Source organism: Convolutriloba macropyga, chromosome 6, assembly GCF_964194025.1.
Source record: "Convolutriloba macropyga chromosome 6, txConMacr16.3, whole genome shotgun sequence".
In the NCBI taxonomy this organism is placed as follows: Eukaryota; Metazoa; Xenacoelomorpha; order Acoela; family Convolutidae; genus Convolutriloba; species Convolutriloba macropyga.
Genome location: NC_134473.1, coordinates 38,686,854 through 38,707,152, shown reverse-complemented (window position 1 = coordinate 38,707,152; position 20,299 = coordinate 38,686,854). Strand labels below are relative to the sequence as shown.

General features: G+C 35.0%; 1 protein-coding gene across 1 annotated transcript in view; it reads left to right on the top strand.

The window, feature by feature from the left end:
• The window catches only part of LOC142341666 (uncharacterized), a 159,122-nt gene that overhangs the window by 59,633 nt on the left and 79,190 nt on the right, over positions 1 to 20,299 (top strand). The window contains exons 19-25 of the mRNA XM_075392792.1: positions 5,995 to 6,266; positions 8,539 to 8,691; positions 9,117 to 9,794; positions 15,447 to 15,670; positions 16,345 to 16,546; positions 17,028 to 17,198; positions 19,686 to 19,926. Of these exons, the coding sequence (XP_075248907.1) occupies positions 5,995 to 6,266; positions 8,539 to 8,691; positions 9,117 to 9,794; positions 15,447 to 15,670; positions 16,345 to 16,546; positions 17,028 to 17,198; positions 19,686 to 19,926 (1,941 nt within the window). The remainder of the gene's footprint in view (positions 1 to 5,994; positions 6,267 to 8,538; positions 8,692 to 9,116; positions 9,795 to 15,446; positions 15,671 to 16,344; positions 16,547 to 17,027; positions 17,199 to 19,685; positions 19,927 to 20,299) is intronic.

The window sequence follows — 20,299 nt, the reverse complement described above, 5'->3', positions numbered from 1 at the left end:
TAACTTGTCCGATCTACATGGGATCGCCTGTCGTAACTAGTTTCCAAAAAATAGTGTTTCGTCATGGATTAAAATATGCCAGCTGAAATTTGTAGCTGAAAATAACCAAAATTGCCAGCTGAAAATAACCAAAATTTCGAAAAATATTAAAATTTACAAAAAATGGCTATTTTACATGTATTGAGGAAAAACGAATTACACAACGAGATTGTTTGAACTTACTGATAGTTCAAAAAATGACAAGTTAATGATGTCACCTCTGCTAGTGCATGTCACGTTTCCACAGTTTATTTGTTAGCTGTTAGACTATATAGCTGTAACTAGTGTTGTACGGGTTGTTCTTTGGCAAAAAAACAAATGTTAACCCAAAAGCTTCTGCTACCCCTTAGTACCTTTGATCAAATAATATTGGGGAACGTACAAAAAAAGATAGCTCTTTCACGTCAGTGCGTGCCACCCAAAGCGAGAGGGAGAAATGAATTGACTTAAAGAACTTTTTAAAAAAAACAAGGAAAAGGTTACGCATACAAAACTTTTATCAGACTGCTGTTTTCTGAAATAAATATTTGCTAATTGTACGGTTGATTTGAAACAAAAGTATTAGAAGTATTTTTCGGGAAAATACCTCAAAAGATAAATTTTAATGTCTTTTTGGTCAAGTTTTTTTTTGCTCAATGCTTTTTTGCATTAATTTTTCAGGAACTGGAGGATTTATTCTTATAAAAATAACTGTTCTCTGAGTCAGTTTTTTTTGAGAATCGGATCAAGTACTTTCAACGCATGCATCAAATATCTATTAGAGAACGAGCTTAATCTGTTCTTTCCCATTCTTCAACTATTCTGCAAACAAGTTACGGAACCATGGAAGTTAGCATGAAAACCATTGCCGCACTAAGAAGGTCAACCGGGGCTATATAAAAAAAGAAACACTTGATTTCCAAAGACATATATAGGTACCAAGCCAATAGGAGTGTATGTAAAGTAAATCTGCAACTTAATAAACGATGAGTAAGGGAAAAAGTATCAATTGAAGTATCAAAGTACGTTAACAATAACTGAGTTAAAAGTCCCTCCATGAGAACCTCCCATAACATAAGTTATGAGATTTTTCAAATTTGTTACAATAATGGGTCTGGATTTATTCATAACTTGTTGAACTTTTAGATTATAAAAAAACTGAATTGGATATGACGAACTCATTCCAAGATTCTGTGGCTCTGGAGAGAAAACAGCTTTCAAGATAATTTGACTTGTATTTGACGTCGAAATGGAGGAAAATCGTACTTGTGTTTTTTGGTACTGCGCTAACTTTGTCAAAGCTGGTGTTCTATTTGAGAAAATTTTGAGCAAATACGTGGGTTCTTTGGTCCTCAAAAAGTGTTTGAAGTTTTTATTGCCAATTAAACGGCTTCATATATTGTCCAGAATTAGTTTATACGTTTTATGCCCTTCGACAAGACAATATAGAGAAATTACTGACAACTAGCCCTTTCACAACTTTAATTCTTGTATGAATTGGAAACAACTCTTGATTATGTAAACTGTTCTTAATATACTTGCCGTTTTTTGCAACACGTTTTAAAATTTATCTATAAAAACTCCTAAGCATTTCATCCACTTTTCATTGTCAGCTTTTTACCATCGACAGATATAGAGCATGCGTTGGTCAAACAGTTCTTAGTCAGACAGTTCTTATATGCCAAGCGAGAGATTTTTAATTAAAGCCGTTGGATTGCCGTTTGATTAGTGGAAAGCGGTTATTAACCAAACTAAATAACCGTTCGATTGTCGTTTGATTAGAGGACGGCCGTTTTTATCCAAAATAAATGAACAGTTTACATAGCGAAACAGAGAATATCTAAACTGAAGCAAAAATGTGAAACTTTGTTCTTTGATTGAATACAATTCAAACATCCTAACAATGGAGAAAGTAAAAAAATTGAGGGCTCAATTTTTATGTTTATAAAGACTTATGAAAACCCAAATACTTTTATCTATAATATAAATCAAATTTCAACTCCATAATTTCAACTCCATAAATTATTACTATATTTCTTTTTAATTATTACTATATTTCTTTATCAATTATTACTATATTTCTTTTTCTGATTGGCTTAACGCTACTCCTAAGGGCTGGTGATATAGAAACAAACCCAGGACCTGTTTTAACATACAACGAGTCTATCAAAATGACTCTAAGAAGAGAGTCAGAAATAAAAATTTATCATCTCAATGTACAAAGCATTCTTAGCAAGAAAGAACAACTACGCACACTAGTACACGATCTTGGTCCTAACTGCATTTTTTGTTTCACAGAAACATGGCTTTGTGAGTTTGATGATATAAACGTTTTCAATCCTGAAAAAGAAAGATACTGTTGTTTCAGATCTGACCGTATTTCGGCTGCCGGAATGAAAACGAAAAAAGGTGGTGGAGTTATGATGCTTGTTCCAAAGGTTTTTTCTCCAAAAATTCGTAATGATTTGAATCTTTTTACGACGAATTTTGAGAGTGTATGGGTCTCATTGAAAATACCAACTTGTCCATCCTTACTAGTAAATGTTACTTATAACCCCAATAAACAAAACAGCACTGATTTTTTGGACCAACTTGCAATTAACATTGATAATGCAATTACGAAAAACGAAAAGATAATACTTCTGGGCGACTATAACATGAACTATTTAGATACCTTGGAAAGAACTAGGCTTGAAACAGTAATACTTCCTTATGATTTACATATAAAGAACCAAACCATTCCTACTCGTTTAAACCGGGGCAACAATACCAAAAGCCTTATTGATTACATTATTACTGACTGTTCAACTATAAACGACACTATAATTTGTGATAGCATAGTGAAAAGTGACCATTTTGCTACTCTAATTCTATTAGGGCTTCATGTTGAAAGTAAAAAGGTACCAGTACAGAAAAAATTTTTCGATAAAAAGAACTATAATGCACTTGATTTTAAACACTGCCTAGAACAACAAAACTGGCAAAAAATGTATGTTCAGAACAATTTGGATTCAATGCTACAAGTTTTCACTGAAAATTTTACGACAGCACTTTCGAAAAGCGCTCCACTTAAAAAATGTTTTATCCGTAATGACAAAAGTTTTTTTACATTAACAGACAAATGGTTAACTAGAAAATCAAGACAACTGAGTGTCGATCGAGATAGGTTTTTGAATGATAAAGACTATGAAAATTTCTTTGATCTAAAAAACCAATTTAGTATTTCTAATGACAACGATTTCAACAGATTTCATAGAAATCTTATTGAAGCAGCGGAAAGTGACAGAAAAAAGTGGATGCTGATAAATGAAGTAAGAAACTCTGAAAAAACAAAACCCAGAATCTACAGTTTGAGAAATGTATTTGGTGATTATGTAACCCAGACAAAAAAAATTGCTAACCTATTGAACTATCGTTTCTCTACACTCGGGAAATTCCAAGGCCCTCAGCATCCACTACAGACTTCTGGGACAGGCAATCCTAAACAAAAAACTTTTAGCTTTCACTATGTAACGGAAAAAGACTGTCATGACGCAATTAGGGCACTGGGGAGAAATAAACCGATTGGACCATCAAACATTCCTGCATGGGCTATTAAAGACTCAAGCTCTGTCATTGTTCCTCATTTAAATTTCCTTGTGAACTACTGCATCAAATTATCTTGCTTCCCCAATGAGCTTAAACGAGCACATGTTGTACCACTATACAAAAAAGATGACCCTGAGGAACCTAATAACTATCGCCCAATTTCCATTACCCCATGCCTTTCTAAGATCATTGAAACAATCTTGAGGGATCAAATTTGTCAGTACCTTCACGACAACAATTTACTAAGTAAAAATCAATATGGTTTTAGGAAAAACTTTTCTACCATCGATTCCCTATTATTTTGCACAGAATTCATCAGAAACAAAACTGACATTAACAATTTTGTCACAGCAGCATTTCTTGACCTATCAAAAGCTTTTGATTCTATCAATTATGACATTTTGGATATCAAGTTAGGCAACTTAGGTTTTGATGAGAACTCAAAAAATCTCTTAAGAAGTTTCGTTACAAACCGCCGCCAATCTGTTGTACTACAAGATTGCATATCAGATGAACTAATGCTTCATAGAGGTGTACCACAAGGAACAGTACTTGGTCCGCTCCTATTTAATCTGTACATTAATGACATGGCAACAAGAGTTGACAACGAAACTGAACTCATACAATATGCTGACGATACCGTTATTTTAACTTTTGATACCTCCATTGACAAAAGCAAAATCAAGTTAGAGCAAAATGCAAACAAACTTATTCGATTTTTTCATGAACATCACCTCACAGTTAATACCTCTAAGACTGAATTCATGATATTTGGTAAGAGCAAAAGAAAAGATTTCGGTGAACAGATAATTTTAGATTCAATTCCAATAGACGAGAAACCTGAAGTAAAATATTTAGGGGTTCACATAGACAGCAATTTAACGTTTCAAGAGGAAGTGAAACATATCTTACGAAAAATGGCCCGAGGAATAAAAACAATTTATACTATTAGAAAATCAGTTCCACAAAAACTATTGATACTTGTCCTAAATGCCCTAGTATTAAGTCACTTGCACTACTCAGCGGTTATCATTCACGCAATTGAGCAAAATTTAATAATGTCTCTTGAGAAACAGCTTAACTGGTCATTACGAGCAACCTTTTTTAGACAAAAATTTGAATCTGTTCAAGATATTAAATGCAGTCGGAATATACTACCCGTAAAACTATTTTTAAAAACAAAAAGTTTACAATACTTTTGGAAAATAAAAAACAGTTACGACCTGCTTTTTCACCAACATCGGGACGTCCTTTAATCACCTGGAATATTCATGAGTCTATAAGGACAAAAAAATTGTTCTGGGACCAAAAATTTTTCTCTATCAAAAGGCAAAACTCGTTTGTTAGATTAGCGATACTAGATTGGAATGAACTACCCAGCGAAATTAAAATCAAACAAGACAAAAAAAGTTTCCCCAAGCAACTTAGAACTTTCTTCTCCTCAGCTTACAAAAGAAACCCTATTTTGTGGAAGGTTACTTGTTCAACATGGCGTGACTTTAAATTTGGAAAATGAATTAGAACTACTGTTTACTGGTTGGGTTTGACTTTATAAACTTAATTAATTTTTATTTTGAGATATGCGACATAATTTGAATTTAACTCATGTTTTCTGTTATAATATGGAAATATTAAATCCATTTAAATAATTACACTGCCGGACTAATATCAATTGTACTCGTTGATGTGGATCGGAATTCAGTGTTTTTTTTTAATAGTAATAAAACAACTACAAAGAAAAAAATACTCATAAAATGTGAGAAAAGAATTCATACCCCCTCTAAACTAAGAATTTTTTGAAATAATGTCATCAAACCAAACAAAATTTGGCGTGCGTCTGCCGAAAATTCTGACAAAAGCACCTGAAGGCTAATACTACTTTTTGGTTTGGCTAGAATGCATTTGAAATAACGAGTTGTTTTGCATAAATTTTGTATTTAAAAACAACTAAATGTTGAAATTCTTTTGCACATTGAAATCAGAACACTACTTAGTTTTGAATTAAATAGATGATAGGAGCTTTTTTGGCCTGCAATGAAGCTCCTCAGGACGCCTGCAAAAGTGCTCCTTAAATTTTTCTCGGAAGTTTTGGAACAGTTAGGAGACGCTCAAGAGTGCACTAAATTTTTTGAAAGTTATTTGAAAATTTTTAGAAAATGCCCAAAATCTGCCTACTCTGGCAAGATGTTGAAAGTCTTGCACAAAGTTGCAATACCTTATCACTAAACTGATAAAGTAAAAATTATGTTGACGTCAATTATTATGAAATTTGAGATCACACCAAGGTTTACTAACTAAACTTCTTGGATAGAAAGAAGCGCTTAAGAAGGCCCTGATAAAACCTGATCATATGTATGCATTATAGCAAAAATATTCATTTTTGTTCAGGAATTTTCTGGACTGCAGAGCTACCGGAACAAGCGAGTATTTCCAGTCATCCGAGATCTCGCTTTCTGACTGGACGAGTGCTCCGAGACCGGTTATTTTGCTTACCACGACTCCGGATATTCCTGCCAAAATGAACGTGGAGTTCTACTTAACAGATGGGGTGAGCCAGTACAGCTTGAGCTTGGAAAGGGATGGGAATAACTTTGATGGCCAAATCACCACACCATATATAGACAGCGTTATCAACCCGGGCACCCTATACTCTTACAAAGGTCAGCAACCCCCGTTGAAAGTTAATCGCAATTTTGCAAGTCTTAGCAAATCAGTTGTCAAACTTATGAATTATTGTATTATATTTGCACGCATTTATTGCATTTATTTTGTAGGCATTAATATCAACATTTACAATAACTTATGACGTATTTACATAGGTTGACGTTGTTTGTCAAAATGTGCATATGGCTAACTCTTCTAGAGGTTTAACTAAAAAATCGTTACCAATCTAATTAACCGACAGAATTAATTGTAAAACGTTTGAGGAAATTTGCTGTTTCAACCTGCTGTAACCAATAAAAAAAATAGTGGTGAAATTTGTTCAGTTCAAAGTCAGTGACCCTTGCTGCAAAATAATGTTCAAATTCAACTTATTTTCTCAACAAACGCAGATTTATAGAGTTACTAAAAACTATATGAGTCAAGTTTTGTGTAAGGAAAATCTTTACAAAACAATAAAGCCAAATCGCATATCGAAATGCTTTTCAGAATTCTTTTTATATAAAAGGCGTTAATCTAGTTAGTAATCATTATTTTCGATATTCCATGAATTTCAATATTGATGAATTAAAAGATCATTTTAAAGGAAAACATGAAGAGTTCACAAATCTGACAGATTCGAAAAAAGTATTTGAAAGCTAGCAAGATTTTTATATAGCCATACATTATTTTTCCATGGAAAGAAAATAATTAACTTGTTTTGCTATGGTATAAATTGGATATAATTTCATAATTGCGAACCATCTGTATTTACAAAGGTATCAAGCAGTCAACAGTTTTCAATATTTTCATTGATTTAGTTGAATCAATTCAAATGAAAGGCAATAAACCCGCACTATGCAGCGTAATTTAAAATTTTATATAAGTTTTTAGAGCCACAAAAGAAATTCTTGGATCCGTAAAATAATCCTGCTGTCAGAAGATATCAGTACTAAAAGCAACACAGCATGCAAGATTGCCGAAAATTTAAGAGATCGTCTTTGAAAATACGGTGGGAGGATTTGATGGATCCATGTTCAGTCTTAGGGTCAACTAATGCATGTCTATGGCACACGCAATTTAGCAAAACTCAATAATCTCACGTTGAGAATGGTTATAATAGCGACCTCATTTTACATTACGCTCCAGTTTTTTGTTTTGGTTCAAATACAGCCATGTTTGTTTATGGTTGAATTTGCTTGTGCTTTCCATAAATTTTTATATAATGCTCTCAAACCATTGAAAAAATTTATCAAATCTATGAAAATTGTAGTAAATAACAAAGTAACTCAAAAGTTCAGCATTTACTGGAAGTTGTCAGGCAAACAAAGTGAAACAACGCATAAAGATTAATGCAGTAATCATCATAGCGGTGAACAGACAAACAGTCCCAGACAAAACAGTCCCGGATAAAACAGTACCGAATAGCAAAATATTGCTAGACTAAACAGTCCCAGGCAAAATAGTCCCAAGAAAGCAGAAAAAACAGTCCCAGACGAAATAGTCTCAACTAAACATAGAATTAAATAAATGCGCACCCCTTAACGAGGATATTCCTTAAGTCAATCATATGATTAATTGTCATTGAACAAGTATTAAGCTGATTACAACATAGTCTCTGCCAAAACTTTCAATTTAAAACAAGTTTTTGTTTTAGTTTTAATTCATATCATTTGAAAACAATGCATTCAGAAGCTTAACTCATAGATTATGTTATTTAATTGTTTGTCGATTCTATTTGCAATTGTTTCGATATTTATTATTTGAGATTTTTTTGTCTTGGACTTTTTTGTCTGCTTTTATTGGGCTATTTTGTCTGGGACTGTTTTGTCTGGGAACATTTTGCAATTTGTGATTGTATTGTCTGGGGACTGTTTTGTCTGGGACTGTTTTATCCGGACACTATTTTTTCTAAATTATAAATTATATAAGTATTGAATAGGTAATTCAAAATTAGATATTATAGAAAGTATGATTTCCTCGTAAGTTTAGTTTTAAATCAACAAATGAAGCAATTAGCAATGGAAGCAATTGAAGATTTCGAGAGCTGGCAGAAATAGATTTTGAAATTTGCTTTTCGATCCACTTCAAGTCATTTTTAGACTTCGAGACAGTTTTTTATATCTCAATTCTGTTTTTTGAATACGCAACCGTCTCGGTAAAATCTTTAGTTGTGTAGTATCGATTTTACCATTGGTCTCATTGGAAAATTTTCAATGGATTAACAGTGACGGAAAATTTGAAACCTAGATGTTACATAATACGAAACACAAAACCCCGCTCAATCTTCAGGTTTCTTGATCGGTTTGAACGGAGAATTAAGTCCTGCAAGTCAAGAGGTGTTCATGTGCACTCACCCTGACCCACCATCCAATTTGGAACAAGATGCTGCAACCACAACAACAGTGACTGTAGGATGGAGCAGCTCAGATCAGCCGGGTGATGGTAATTAAATTTTTAAACATTATTTCTAAGGTAGGCCTACCATTCATCAACCGCTCTATACGAGTTGACCGGTCATTACTGCAATTTCAGAGAATGCATTTGAAAAAAAAAAGAAATTATAAATTATTTCTGTTGTCGCAGCCCTTACGGTTTAAAAGCTTGTTTCAATGGTTTCATTTATTTTCAGTCCGGATAACCATTTTTATTATTAATTGCTTTTTATTTTCATATTTATCAGATAGCTGTCTTTAATTGCTACTGTTTTTAATTTGAACTATATAATTTTAGTTCCATGCTCACTCAAGTACCAAAATTTGATTTTTTTTTCAACCAATTGCTACATACGTAATCGGGTTCCTCTGAAGTATTTCATGCTTCAACTGAAAAGCTACAATTTGTTCGTTTAAATTTTGTCCATTTCTTAGGCTATTACATAACCCTGGACAACTTTCAATCTTCATTGATTACTGCCACTGACACTGCCGGCACTGCCGCTCGGGTAACCGCTTTAACAAACGCCCAGAACACACTAACTGCTCGAGACGACACTGGCGCTCTTTCCGCCGTCGTTAACGGACAAACTGGTGCACTGGATCCAGCAAAAACTTACAAAGTAAGTGTTACTGGCTGTCTAAATTGCTCGGCCACTGATTTCGCAGCACTACAAGCTGACGATACAGTTGCTGCTGTGAGAGATTACATTGAACTTTGCAGTCAGTTTTCGACCATCGACGTCCACACGAAACCTGCGAAGCCTTCTTGCAGTGTTGTAACTGCAAGCATGACAACTTTGCAGATCGAGGCAACTCAAAACACCTCTGATGTGAATTCGATTCGATTTTTGATTACCAGAACTGACGTCGGATTACCTCTCGCTAACTTGACATCTTCTGACCTTCCGTATGAAGACAGTTCTAGGACAGTACCTGGAAATGAATACAAGTATGAAGTGTATGGGTACTATTTCAACTGGGCGAGTGTGCCTGCTGTGTGTGTTGGGTGCACGAAGCCCAGGCCACCTATAAATGTTGTGGGAAACTCGGAAACCGACACTGTTATCTACTTCAGCTGGAATGATCCCATTCTAGAGAGCGCCGTTGACTGTAAGTCTGACCTCATTTCTGCTGTACTGAGTCAAGTCCTTCTAATCTGGACGATAGAGTTAATGTTTTTTAAATAACAAATAGGGCGAAAGTCTGAGTCTAATTTCGTCCTAATTCTGATCGACTTAGTAAGAGCTAAATAGTAATCAGAATTAAACTCTCAAATCAATCTCAATTCTTGGTCATATCAAGGTGTGTATATGCTACAGGTGGGTTAAAACTTTATAGCACATGACTGAATGAAAGTATATAGGTTAGATGGCTTGAAATAACCATGAAGTCGAATTTTCTAGTTATTTCATTTACAAAACTGTTAATATTAAAATTTTATCAAAATTAATAAAACTCAGTTTCTATCTATTAGAGAGGGTTCATTAAAATTGCAGAACATAAAAATTGTGAACACTCACTAAAATAAAAACATTACAAATTTTTAAATACTTGCAAGTGAGGTTTTGAGGTGAAGAAACAGACTCTAAAAACGTTTGCACTTGAATCACGATTTGACAATAGCTCGAACATTTTAAGTGGTTCAGTTTTTGTGCCAATTACAAATAGGGCGTCACACGTTATGTCGAGCAAAAAGAAGAAGGTCAGAATTGAATCGAGTTAAGGTCGAGCTTCATAACTTGGGATGATTTAATTGAGCGGACCCGGACCGAACTCCAAGTCTATATCAGTACTAGTCAAGTCCAAGTACAAGTCATATATCGTTTTTCAGTACTGGGCAAGTCCAATTACAAGTCTTACAGGTCTGACAAGTCTTGGCCAAGACTTGTATAACACTTACAAGTTTATTCCCAATTCAAAAGTAACTTTCAAAAAAATTCTAATGAAAATTTCGAATTGAATTAAATTTTGTTACGTGCCACGTTTTCGGGATGAATTTCTGCCACCTTCCCGTGGTGCTAAAAATTGATGCAGGGGTGCTGTAAAATGACGCCGGGGGCATACCAAAGGTTAAATTAGCAAACCGGGAGAGTCAGTGGGCCCAAATTGAGCCGACTTCATGTCATTCTGGGCCTTTTTCAGCCGTTTCAGCCCTATTTTGACGCATAATTCAGGTGGACTCAATTTGAAGTATAATTCAGATCATGTGATTATATCTGAAATTTCTAATCGAGGAAACATTGTAAAGAATTGCCAAGTCTTAAATCAGACGTGGAATTAGAATTGACAATTCTTAAATCAGACTTGGATTTAGAATTGCCAAGTCTTAAATCAGACTTAGATTTTAGACTTACCAAGTCTTAAATCATATTTGGATTTAGACTGCTAATTGTAAAAAGTGACATGATCATAACTCTGAATCAGTAATAAATCAGACCTGCAATTAGACTTTCCCAGCACTGAAATTGACTTCGCTTGAGGTCTGAGGAAAAAGTTCAAACCTAGTACAAATCTAGGTGCTCGTTTGAGTCGAGCATCAGTCTTTTCATAAGAAAGATTACAGTACTCGACAATACATCTGGAGCACGAATTCGTGCAAATTTGCACTCGACTGTAAATAAAGATCACATGCTATGTTTATATATGTTTTTCTAATTACCCGTGTGAACTAACCTTAGGCTCGCGACTTCGAGAGGATTGACAATTTTAGCAGAGAGAAAACGTAAGTGTAATTCACAAGAGTAAAATGTGAAATGGGATTACATATGTTTGCCTGAATAACTAGAGTGAAAAAACTTTAATTTGAAATGCACTGACAATTTATTGCAAGCGTGATTCACAAACTTGTAAGTTTTGAACACAGCCCCCCGTAGAGCACGTTTTAAACCGTGCGCAACAACGTTTTCAAGCAGACTCTAATGAATTAGGGAGAAGAATAGTCAATTAATTTAATTATCTGAGAACGAATGGTCTTTTGATGAACAATAATCAAAATATGTGAAAGGAGAAATATCTATTAAAACTTTCAAACTCTACATGTGGCATTAATTGAAAACAAAATCAGGATTTGCCTATGTTAAGATATATGTTCCCATTTTTATCGCTGGCGGACTTTAGGTTTTTTTGCTAGATGCGATGAATACTTCGGAGAACATTTTGTAACAGTAAAAAAAGATTAAATTTAAATGTTTTTAAGGGGCGCCTAGCTAGCGGAAAGTACAAAAAAGTGGCAAACAGAGTTTTCGTGTTTTTATCTAGATTGAAAAACTCTGTCGAGAAACCTCCAATACCTTTTGTTTATTATCAACAGATACAAATTTGAATGAGCGTTTAAAACTAAAAAAAATCAAGGCTGATCTACAACGTGATCTACAAATCGTATGTTTCAAAAGGCTGTCGAACGGTCTAAAAACGATTGACACGATACCAAATAATCATTAAGTAAACTAATTTGAAACCGAAACCAGTGCTGTGAACTATGTACATAACAACTCAATGACATTTCTCTTCTCTAATTTCTTTACGGATAATTCCCTTTCCAAGAGGTGATCGTGCAACCGCGAGAAATTTTTGGCGAAATTAGGCTTTCTAACCAATGTGAGCCTATTTTGCATTGTGAAATGAGAAACAGTAGAAGGACTGCAATAATCATATCGAGTCAGCAGAAATACTTTTTGTACATTTTCAGACAAAATCAAAATTTATTAAAATTTCGAGTAGTGTATTCGCATATAATATATATTCGGTTGCAACCTCTTGTAACAGATATGTTTTACGGAGGCTCCTAGAAAAATAGGTTTGACGATTAGTCCATCTTAGGTTTAAACTTTCTAAAAATTGTGCCCATTACACCGCAGAGGTATACCCCAAAATTTCTGCCTTAATAAAATTGGCTCGACAATTAGATACAAAAAATGAACGAAATTAGGAGACATCCTTTGTATCTTACTTTTCTGAAAAGGGGTTCCGCCAATTTTGCGAAATAAAAGAACTTTTGGATAGAAAAGTAGGTTACAAGTCTTGTAGCACGTTTCTGCTCAATTTAGGTGTCTATTATTCGCATTAAAAGTATCTCTAATCCGCAATTGAGCCTAATTAAATGCGCGCATTTTGAGCATGCTCATTTAATACTCTGTAAGGAGTAATTAGAGAAAGATTTAATTGAAGCTTTTAAAGTTTTAAAGCGTTTTAAATACAAATAACTTTAGAGACAAATTCGAAAAACCGAGCCACCGGTTTTTTTCCGAAAAAACCCTCGCTCAAAAAAGAGCTTGTATACCAATTTTGGACTGGCAAACCCAGGGGCACTAAAAGTAAGACACTGATGTAGAAACCAAGCAGCTTTTGTTTACCAAGAAGGGAAAATTGACCTGAAAATCCCACAAATATCATCAAAAAATATTGAGGGATTATTCAGAAAAAAGTCAAATTTATTTTCTGTTTTTAATTCACTGATTAATAAATTTAGTTTGCAAACTAATCAAAAATATTTTTCGAGTTCTTTCAATAATGTCTGTCTTTTTTCGTTTTCAATTTGGTTAGCGAATGACATGTCTTTAAATTCTGAACACCAATGTCGAGTTTTGCAATTTAGTCCAATGTTTCTCAAAATTCGTCTCTTATTAAAAAAATATGATGAGACCCTATGGTTCAACGAGTTGTAGAATATTGTTAATACTATTTTCCTTGTATCTCCTATTCATTTGGATTGTTATAAATTCAAAATTTTTGCTTTGGTGTCAATACTTTTAAAGTTGGTACATTAGAAATTTAAGTTCCAGAACGCAAAAAAATCGTCTGTTTTTTATGTAATGTGTTTTTTTCTCCACTATTGGATCTAGGTGGATCAAAGTGATAAGAGAAACTTGTGTCAGGCTAACTTTGGTAATGAAGTAAAGAAATTCAAGACTAGTGCTTTATAAAGTTTTGCAATTTCGTCCAATGTTTCTCAAAATTCGTGTCTTAGTTAAAAAATATGATGTGACTTTATGGGTCAAAGAGTTGTAGAATGTTGCTCATACTGTTTTCATAGTATTTTCTTTTCATGTTGTTAGCAGTAAACCAAAAATTTTTTCTTTGGGATCAATAATTGAAACATTGGTTCATTAGAAAAGTAAAGTTCGGAAACCAAAAAGTTCGTCTGTTTTTCTATGTAAATTGCCTCCTTATTTCTCGACTATTGGGTCTAGGTGGTTCAATGTTATAAGAGAAACGTGTGTCAGACTAACTTTGGCTATGACTTAAATCAATTTAAGATTACTGTTATATAAAGTCAAGTTTTGCAATTTTGTCAATTGTTTCTCTAAAGTCGTTTCCTATTTCAAAAATATGATGTAACCCCATTGATCAAAGAAGTGTAGAATGTTGCTCATACTATTTGCGTAGTATCTACTGTTCATATGAATTGTGTTAAACCAAAAATTTTTGCTTTGAGGTCAATATTTGAAAAATTGGCATATTAGAAAGTAAGGTTCGGAAAAGCAAAAATTCTGTTTTTTATGTAAAATGTTTCCTATTTCTCGACTATTGGGTCTAGAATGTTCAAAAGTGATAAGAGAAAAGTGTTTGTTAGGTTAATTTTGGCTATGAGGGAAAGAAATTTAAGATTAGTCTTATATAAAGTCAAGTTTTGCGATTTCGTCAAATGTTTCTCTAAAGTCGTTTCGCATTTTAAAAATATGATGTAATCCCATGGGTCAAAGAGTGGTTGAATGTTGCTCATACTATTTTCGTTGTATCTCCTATTCAAATGGATTGTTTTAAAATAAAATTTTTGCTTCGGGGACAATATTTTAGAAAATGGTACAACCCAATGCCACAAAAACTTTTTTTCCCGAAAAATCCCTCGCTCAAAAAACGCTTTGTGTCAATATGGGACTGACCAAATGTTTTTTCAATGGCCAAATCTATTTTCTTTGGCCAAATTTGTTTTTACTGGTCAAATCTATTTTGTGAAATGTATGATGTACGTCCCAGTGCCACAAAAACTGATTTTTTCCGAAAAATCCCTCGCTCAAAAAAAGGCTTTTTTTGTCAATGTTGGACGGCCGGCCAACATTGACAAACAGCCGGCTAGAAACCCTTTGATAAGTGATTACGGGTGACATAATATTGTGAAATAATATTAAAAACTTCTATGACGGTATGTTGATGTACTGGTGTAGATTCAATGAACCGGCTAGGAACTCTTTGATAGGTAATAATAAAGTAATAATGAAGCTTTAATAATCACTTTTATGCTCAAAAACGCGCATTAAATTAGGCTTAATTGCAGGTTATATGCGAAATCGAGCTACATTGCGTCCAAAAAATCGATACATAAATGCAGCAGACGCGTGATACAAGACGTGCGAAAAATAGGTTATAAAATTTGTACTTGTGTTTCGCGGCTAAGATTAGGACACTTTTTGCGAACACGGGTTGCTAATTTCCCTCCCATTTTGCCCTTTTCTGCTTAAGGAGCTATTTTCCGCAATATTGTTTCTTTTTCAATGTATTAACATAGGAAAAACGAACACGAGATACACGCATCGGGCATTTTTGACCGTGACGATTTGGTTATACCTCTGCGGTGTAATGCCAGAAATGCGACACATCACGAATGTCCTATTCATCTGTCAGGAAAAGAAGTTAACTAGTGTAAAAATGACTGTATTCATAATGATATAAATGCCCTATATCACTGTGAATAATCCTTTTTCTTACACTAGTCATTTTTTTCCGGACAAACTTTAATGCTGGCATTCAATCCTTCTTTTCTAGCGTACGAGGTCTCTAATGGGGATGGGTCGTGGGTTGCTGCGAATGGAGTTGACGGGAGAGACCACGACTTCACAGGTCTCACTCCCTCCACCTGCTACGATCTCAATGTGCGCACCAAAATTAATTGCGATAACGACCCCGACTACGCCCCCAATGTACCCCAGTACTCAAGTGTCGAGACGATCCAAAAGTGCGCCAAACCAGCTGCATGTGTCATCACTTCGGTACATTTTCCTATTGTAGAAGCGTACTTTAGATTTGTGCATTTACATTAACAAAATATTAATGAATTGATACGAGACTTCTAGGCCTTTGCGCCCCTTTCTAGGTTTTTTGCGCCCCTATTTCATTTTCATTCTATTATTAATTGTACTCGGATAAAATCGGTTGCAATCATATTAGTCAGTCTGTTCTTTTTATAATGCGATGTATCGTACTATCAATTTTTCGTCTGACCAACAAATGTCATGACTTTTGGTCTTGAGAAATGGGATCAACTGGTAAAGCCCAGAAGCGTAAAGTCGGTGAGCAGCTCTCTCAGAGCATTGCTTGTCTCTTAATATACATTTCAACAAAACTGGTGAGGAAAAATAAACCCTTGATGTGAGGCGCGGTTCTTAGAGTTCGGCCGCTTGACCCCCCCCCCCCCCCCCCCCCACTAGCACTCAGTGTGCACCACCCTCCCGAACTCTGTTGGCGTAAGTTAGCGGTGTACAGGAAACTTTTTCACTAACTGAAAATCGGCTTCCTGGGATAAAGTTGCCAACTACCAATAACCAACCTCTCATCAGTCGGTTTGAGAGCAATTCGCCCAAAGTTAGTTGGTTACATTTAGACGATTTTGGACAAAAGCAATTTGAAATGATGAGTATTTGAATGATATATTGCGTATTTGAAGGTGGGAGCAGTGGATGTCTCTGAAGCGAATTACTCACGAAAGATAGAAGTCGAGATACAGACTTTGGCCGGACACACATACACTTTGTTCAGAGACAACATTGAACATGCCACTAGTCTGCCCAGTAATAATCCATACTACGAAGATGACCAGATGTTCTCCGGATCATCATTCTGTTACTCGTGTTCCGCCACTATCAACGGTTAGGGACAACATAACAAACAGAGTCAACAACCTTATCTCTTTCCGGCTGAAGATTTCTTCACATAATTTTGGAAAGTGTTTTCTTGAAGGACATGATGAGTTTTTGTAACCGTAGCATTAGTTTACACAGATGCTCGTGGACATCTTTCACCGCAGAAGCTCGTAAACAAACAGTTGTTTTGAAAACAGTCTTTTAGTATTCATAATGTTCAAAATTATGTGCAAAAGTAAACCATTGCATGTCATGGACACAATGACTATAACACTAGAGACGTTAATCGCTATAGTTAAACATGCATGACGTGCTCCATCTTCACTAATGGTAATAGCCATTTTGTTATATTGCAAAATAGTGTTCAAAACAGACAATAACTTTCACTATTTTCAATATTTGTTATTAGTGACAGTAAATCCACATCAGTTTACATTGCGTCACAATGATTAATGCACGACCATAATCATATAATGCGTTTTGCCAGGTGTGATTGGAGATATTGGGAGTGCAGTGTGTGGCTGCAGCAGACCCAATGAGCCTCAGAGTGTGTTCTTCAGTGCCCTCTCTCCTTCAAGGATCAAGGTCACTTGGGCAGCCCCAGATGACAACGACAACTATGACTGGTTTGAGGTCAAGGACTCTCAAGAGCAAACTGGTAAGGGTAGTATTAAATAACTAATCTCATCTTCTCCCCCTTTTTGTGTGCTAAACATTAATATATGTATGCGAATCAATTACAAGCTCATACAAAACAAACATGCTCATTAAATGTAAAACTAAGGATTTGTTCGAGAATAAATTAAGCATAAAATAAGATCTATTATTAAGGATAAATTAGGGATAAAATAAGATCAATTATTAACTTGGTACTCATAAATAATCGAGGTTATGGATTCTGAAACGGACATTGAGGCAACATTGTTTAGTGGCAGAAAACTAAAAGATGTGTTGGAAAACGTGTTGATCAAGAAAATATAAAGAAGCTGTTATGAGTATTTTACTGGTATGCCGTTTGACATCGAATATACCGTTTTACTTTTTAATGAACTCGCTAATAGTTGCACTCTACTTTGAAGTCTTAGGTGTGCGTAATCTCTGAAAGTGGAAGCTAATTCAAGTGAAGAAACCAACAAATATTTTCAATTCAAATCCGGAGCTGTTTTGAATGTCCACCGGAAGTTTTTTGCCTTGAAGGACACCAGAAACAATTTCTGTAAAAAGTAGAGAAAATATTATCTGGAGTTTATTAATTAAAAGCTACAGATTTTGTTTACTGAATAAAATTTTGTCAAAGGAAGTCTACTCTCCTCTGCCAGAGAATCTGAGTGCTCTCTGAGAGAGATAAGCTAACATCGTCATTACCACTGCTAAAATGTGCACTTTGTCTTTAGACAGACTCTAATTTCCCCCGTTATTTTATTCTTACCTGAGTAAATATGGAGAGAAACTGCTCGTCAGATTAGTAGTCATAATCAGTGGCCGAGACAAACGAGTGGTAAGATAGTTACGGTGTTCATTACTTTTAACTGAAGACTTTCGAAGAACAACATGTTAATGCAAGCAATCAATAAAATGATAAAATTAGATTTTGAGAAAATTTTTATTAATTGACCTAAATTTTTTGCTTTTCACTAGTTAATGATTTTTTTACTAAGGTAATAAGTTTAAAAACTAATATCCTTCAAAAATAATTTGGAAAAAATTGAAATGAAGTTTTTTTTACTTTACTGGCATACCTTCATATGCAACCCTAACAACCAATTTGAGGGACTTATTGATGCAAAAAATTTCAAGCAGTGCTATAAAATTATTACAGGAGTGAGTTGGTATTGGCTATTCCGGGAAAATTTGTTCTTTAGTAAGTTGTTTTTCAGATTTTTTCATGGTCTGTTATAATAATGCCTTTTAATGCTCTCGAACAAAGTTTGAAGCAATTTTTTGTAAACTTTTATGTCTTTTTACAACTCGGAGAGGAGTATTGGCAATCTACAGGTTTCTTTCAAAGCTGAAGCAAATTTTTTGCTGATTGGAACTTCGATTTTTTACTATTCGAACATTTACCTCTGTTTCAAAGTTTGACTTCTGTTTTCGAACATTGGACTTAAACGGTTGCTTAATTTGTAATGCATAGGAATTAGGAACTATTGGTAATATTCAATATCAAAAGGTCGTTTTGAGAAGTTTTGATCCCTAACTGTCCGCTCCCCCACCGACGACACTGATAACTCCGCCACCTGGCAGCACCAGCCCCCTTCACCTACGTAAATGCCCCTGTCTATCTTCCGCTGAGCACCAATCTACCACCTGCCCCCCCCCCCCCCAACTACCTTCACCTTACACCCCTTGTCACGGGCAGTCACCCCCATTGCCCAACCTACCTAACCACCACCTCTTACCTATCCTACTTACCACTTAAACCCCCCACCTACATACCCCCTCTCACACAAACAGACACACAATCACATTTCTTACAAAAAAATTTGTGGTTTCTAAATATATATTGCCTTGCTTTTATCTTGATTTTTCTGGAATATGGTGGGATAGCTAAGGGTTTTTAATGCATGACTCTTCAAGTTTGCAGTATTCTACTAGGTATTTTATTTTGAAAAAATTTCTTTGGAACGTTTTTGCGCTTTTGTTCTGGAACATTCTTTGATTTCTCAATTGTTCATGATTTGTTCATGCTTATCTTCATTTTTGAGTGTTTTCAATTGCTCTCATTCCGAAGTAACGTTTGTTGCTAAAATAATAGCGATAATAAGATTGGAAAAAACAAAGGCCTGTTAGCTGAATGGCGATTGCTACTGTCGGGGACTCGTGAAATCGGGGGTTGGAATCCCTCTCTCTGGTCAGAAGTTTTGGAACTCATGAAGACCGCAAGACTGCAAGAACGCATTTTAAAAAAAAAATTATTTAGAGGCAACTATTGTTTTGGAGGCAGTTCTAAGTTGTTTTATAGTTTTTAATTTAGTTTTCAGAAAAAAATTTTTCGTAATAAGCAGAGGGAGTATGTTGTGAAGTTAATACAACCTTTGCAGTCAAGATATTTAGACCCTTGGATAAATTGTGTACTGTATTTGTAGGAAACTCTAATTTTTCATTCTTTCCTTCTATTTTATCTGCACAATGAGTTCTATTTCAGAAACAAGCATTGTGACCAATTACTTCGAGTGGCCCAATGACCTCCAGCAGGCAACACAGTACACATTCAGTGTACGCACTGTGCTCAACTGCACCGTGTCCGGTGCACAGACTCTGACCTCTGATTGGGTGGACGTGATTGCATTCACCTCTCCTGGCACACCTGAGCTCTCACAGGTGGACTACGGCACTGACTTCATCCAGTTGGCCATCACCGACAGCAGTGTCTACGATTTGATAAGGTCACTCACTATATTTCAACCAACTCAACTCACACCGTTTTATCTCGACTTAAAAGGTCCCCGGGATCCGAGCGCCATTAAAATTCAGTACTGAATCATAAAAATTTTATTATGAATTTTACTATGCGCAGAGCTCTGATCATGACACTTAATAGACATTTCATGATAAAATTCAGAGTAAAATTCTGGGATTCTGCTGAACATTATGAATCTCAGAAACTGTATATTCTGTGATCAGAATGAATTTTTGTCTGTTTTTGCATTGAACAGCATGAAAAATCACTAACGGCCGTAATTTCGAAAAAAACGCAGGCAATAGCGATAGGCAATTCAAACAATTAATTAATCATCATCATGTGGTGATTTAAAACAG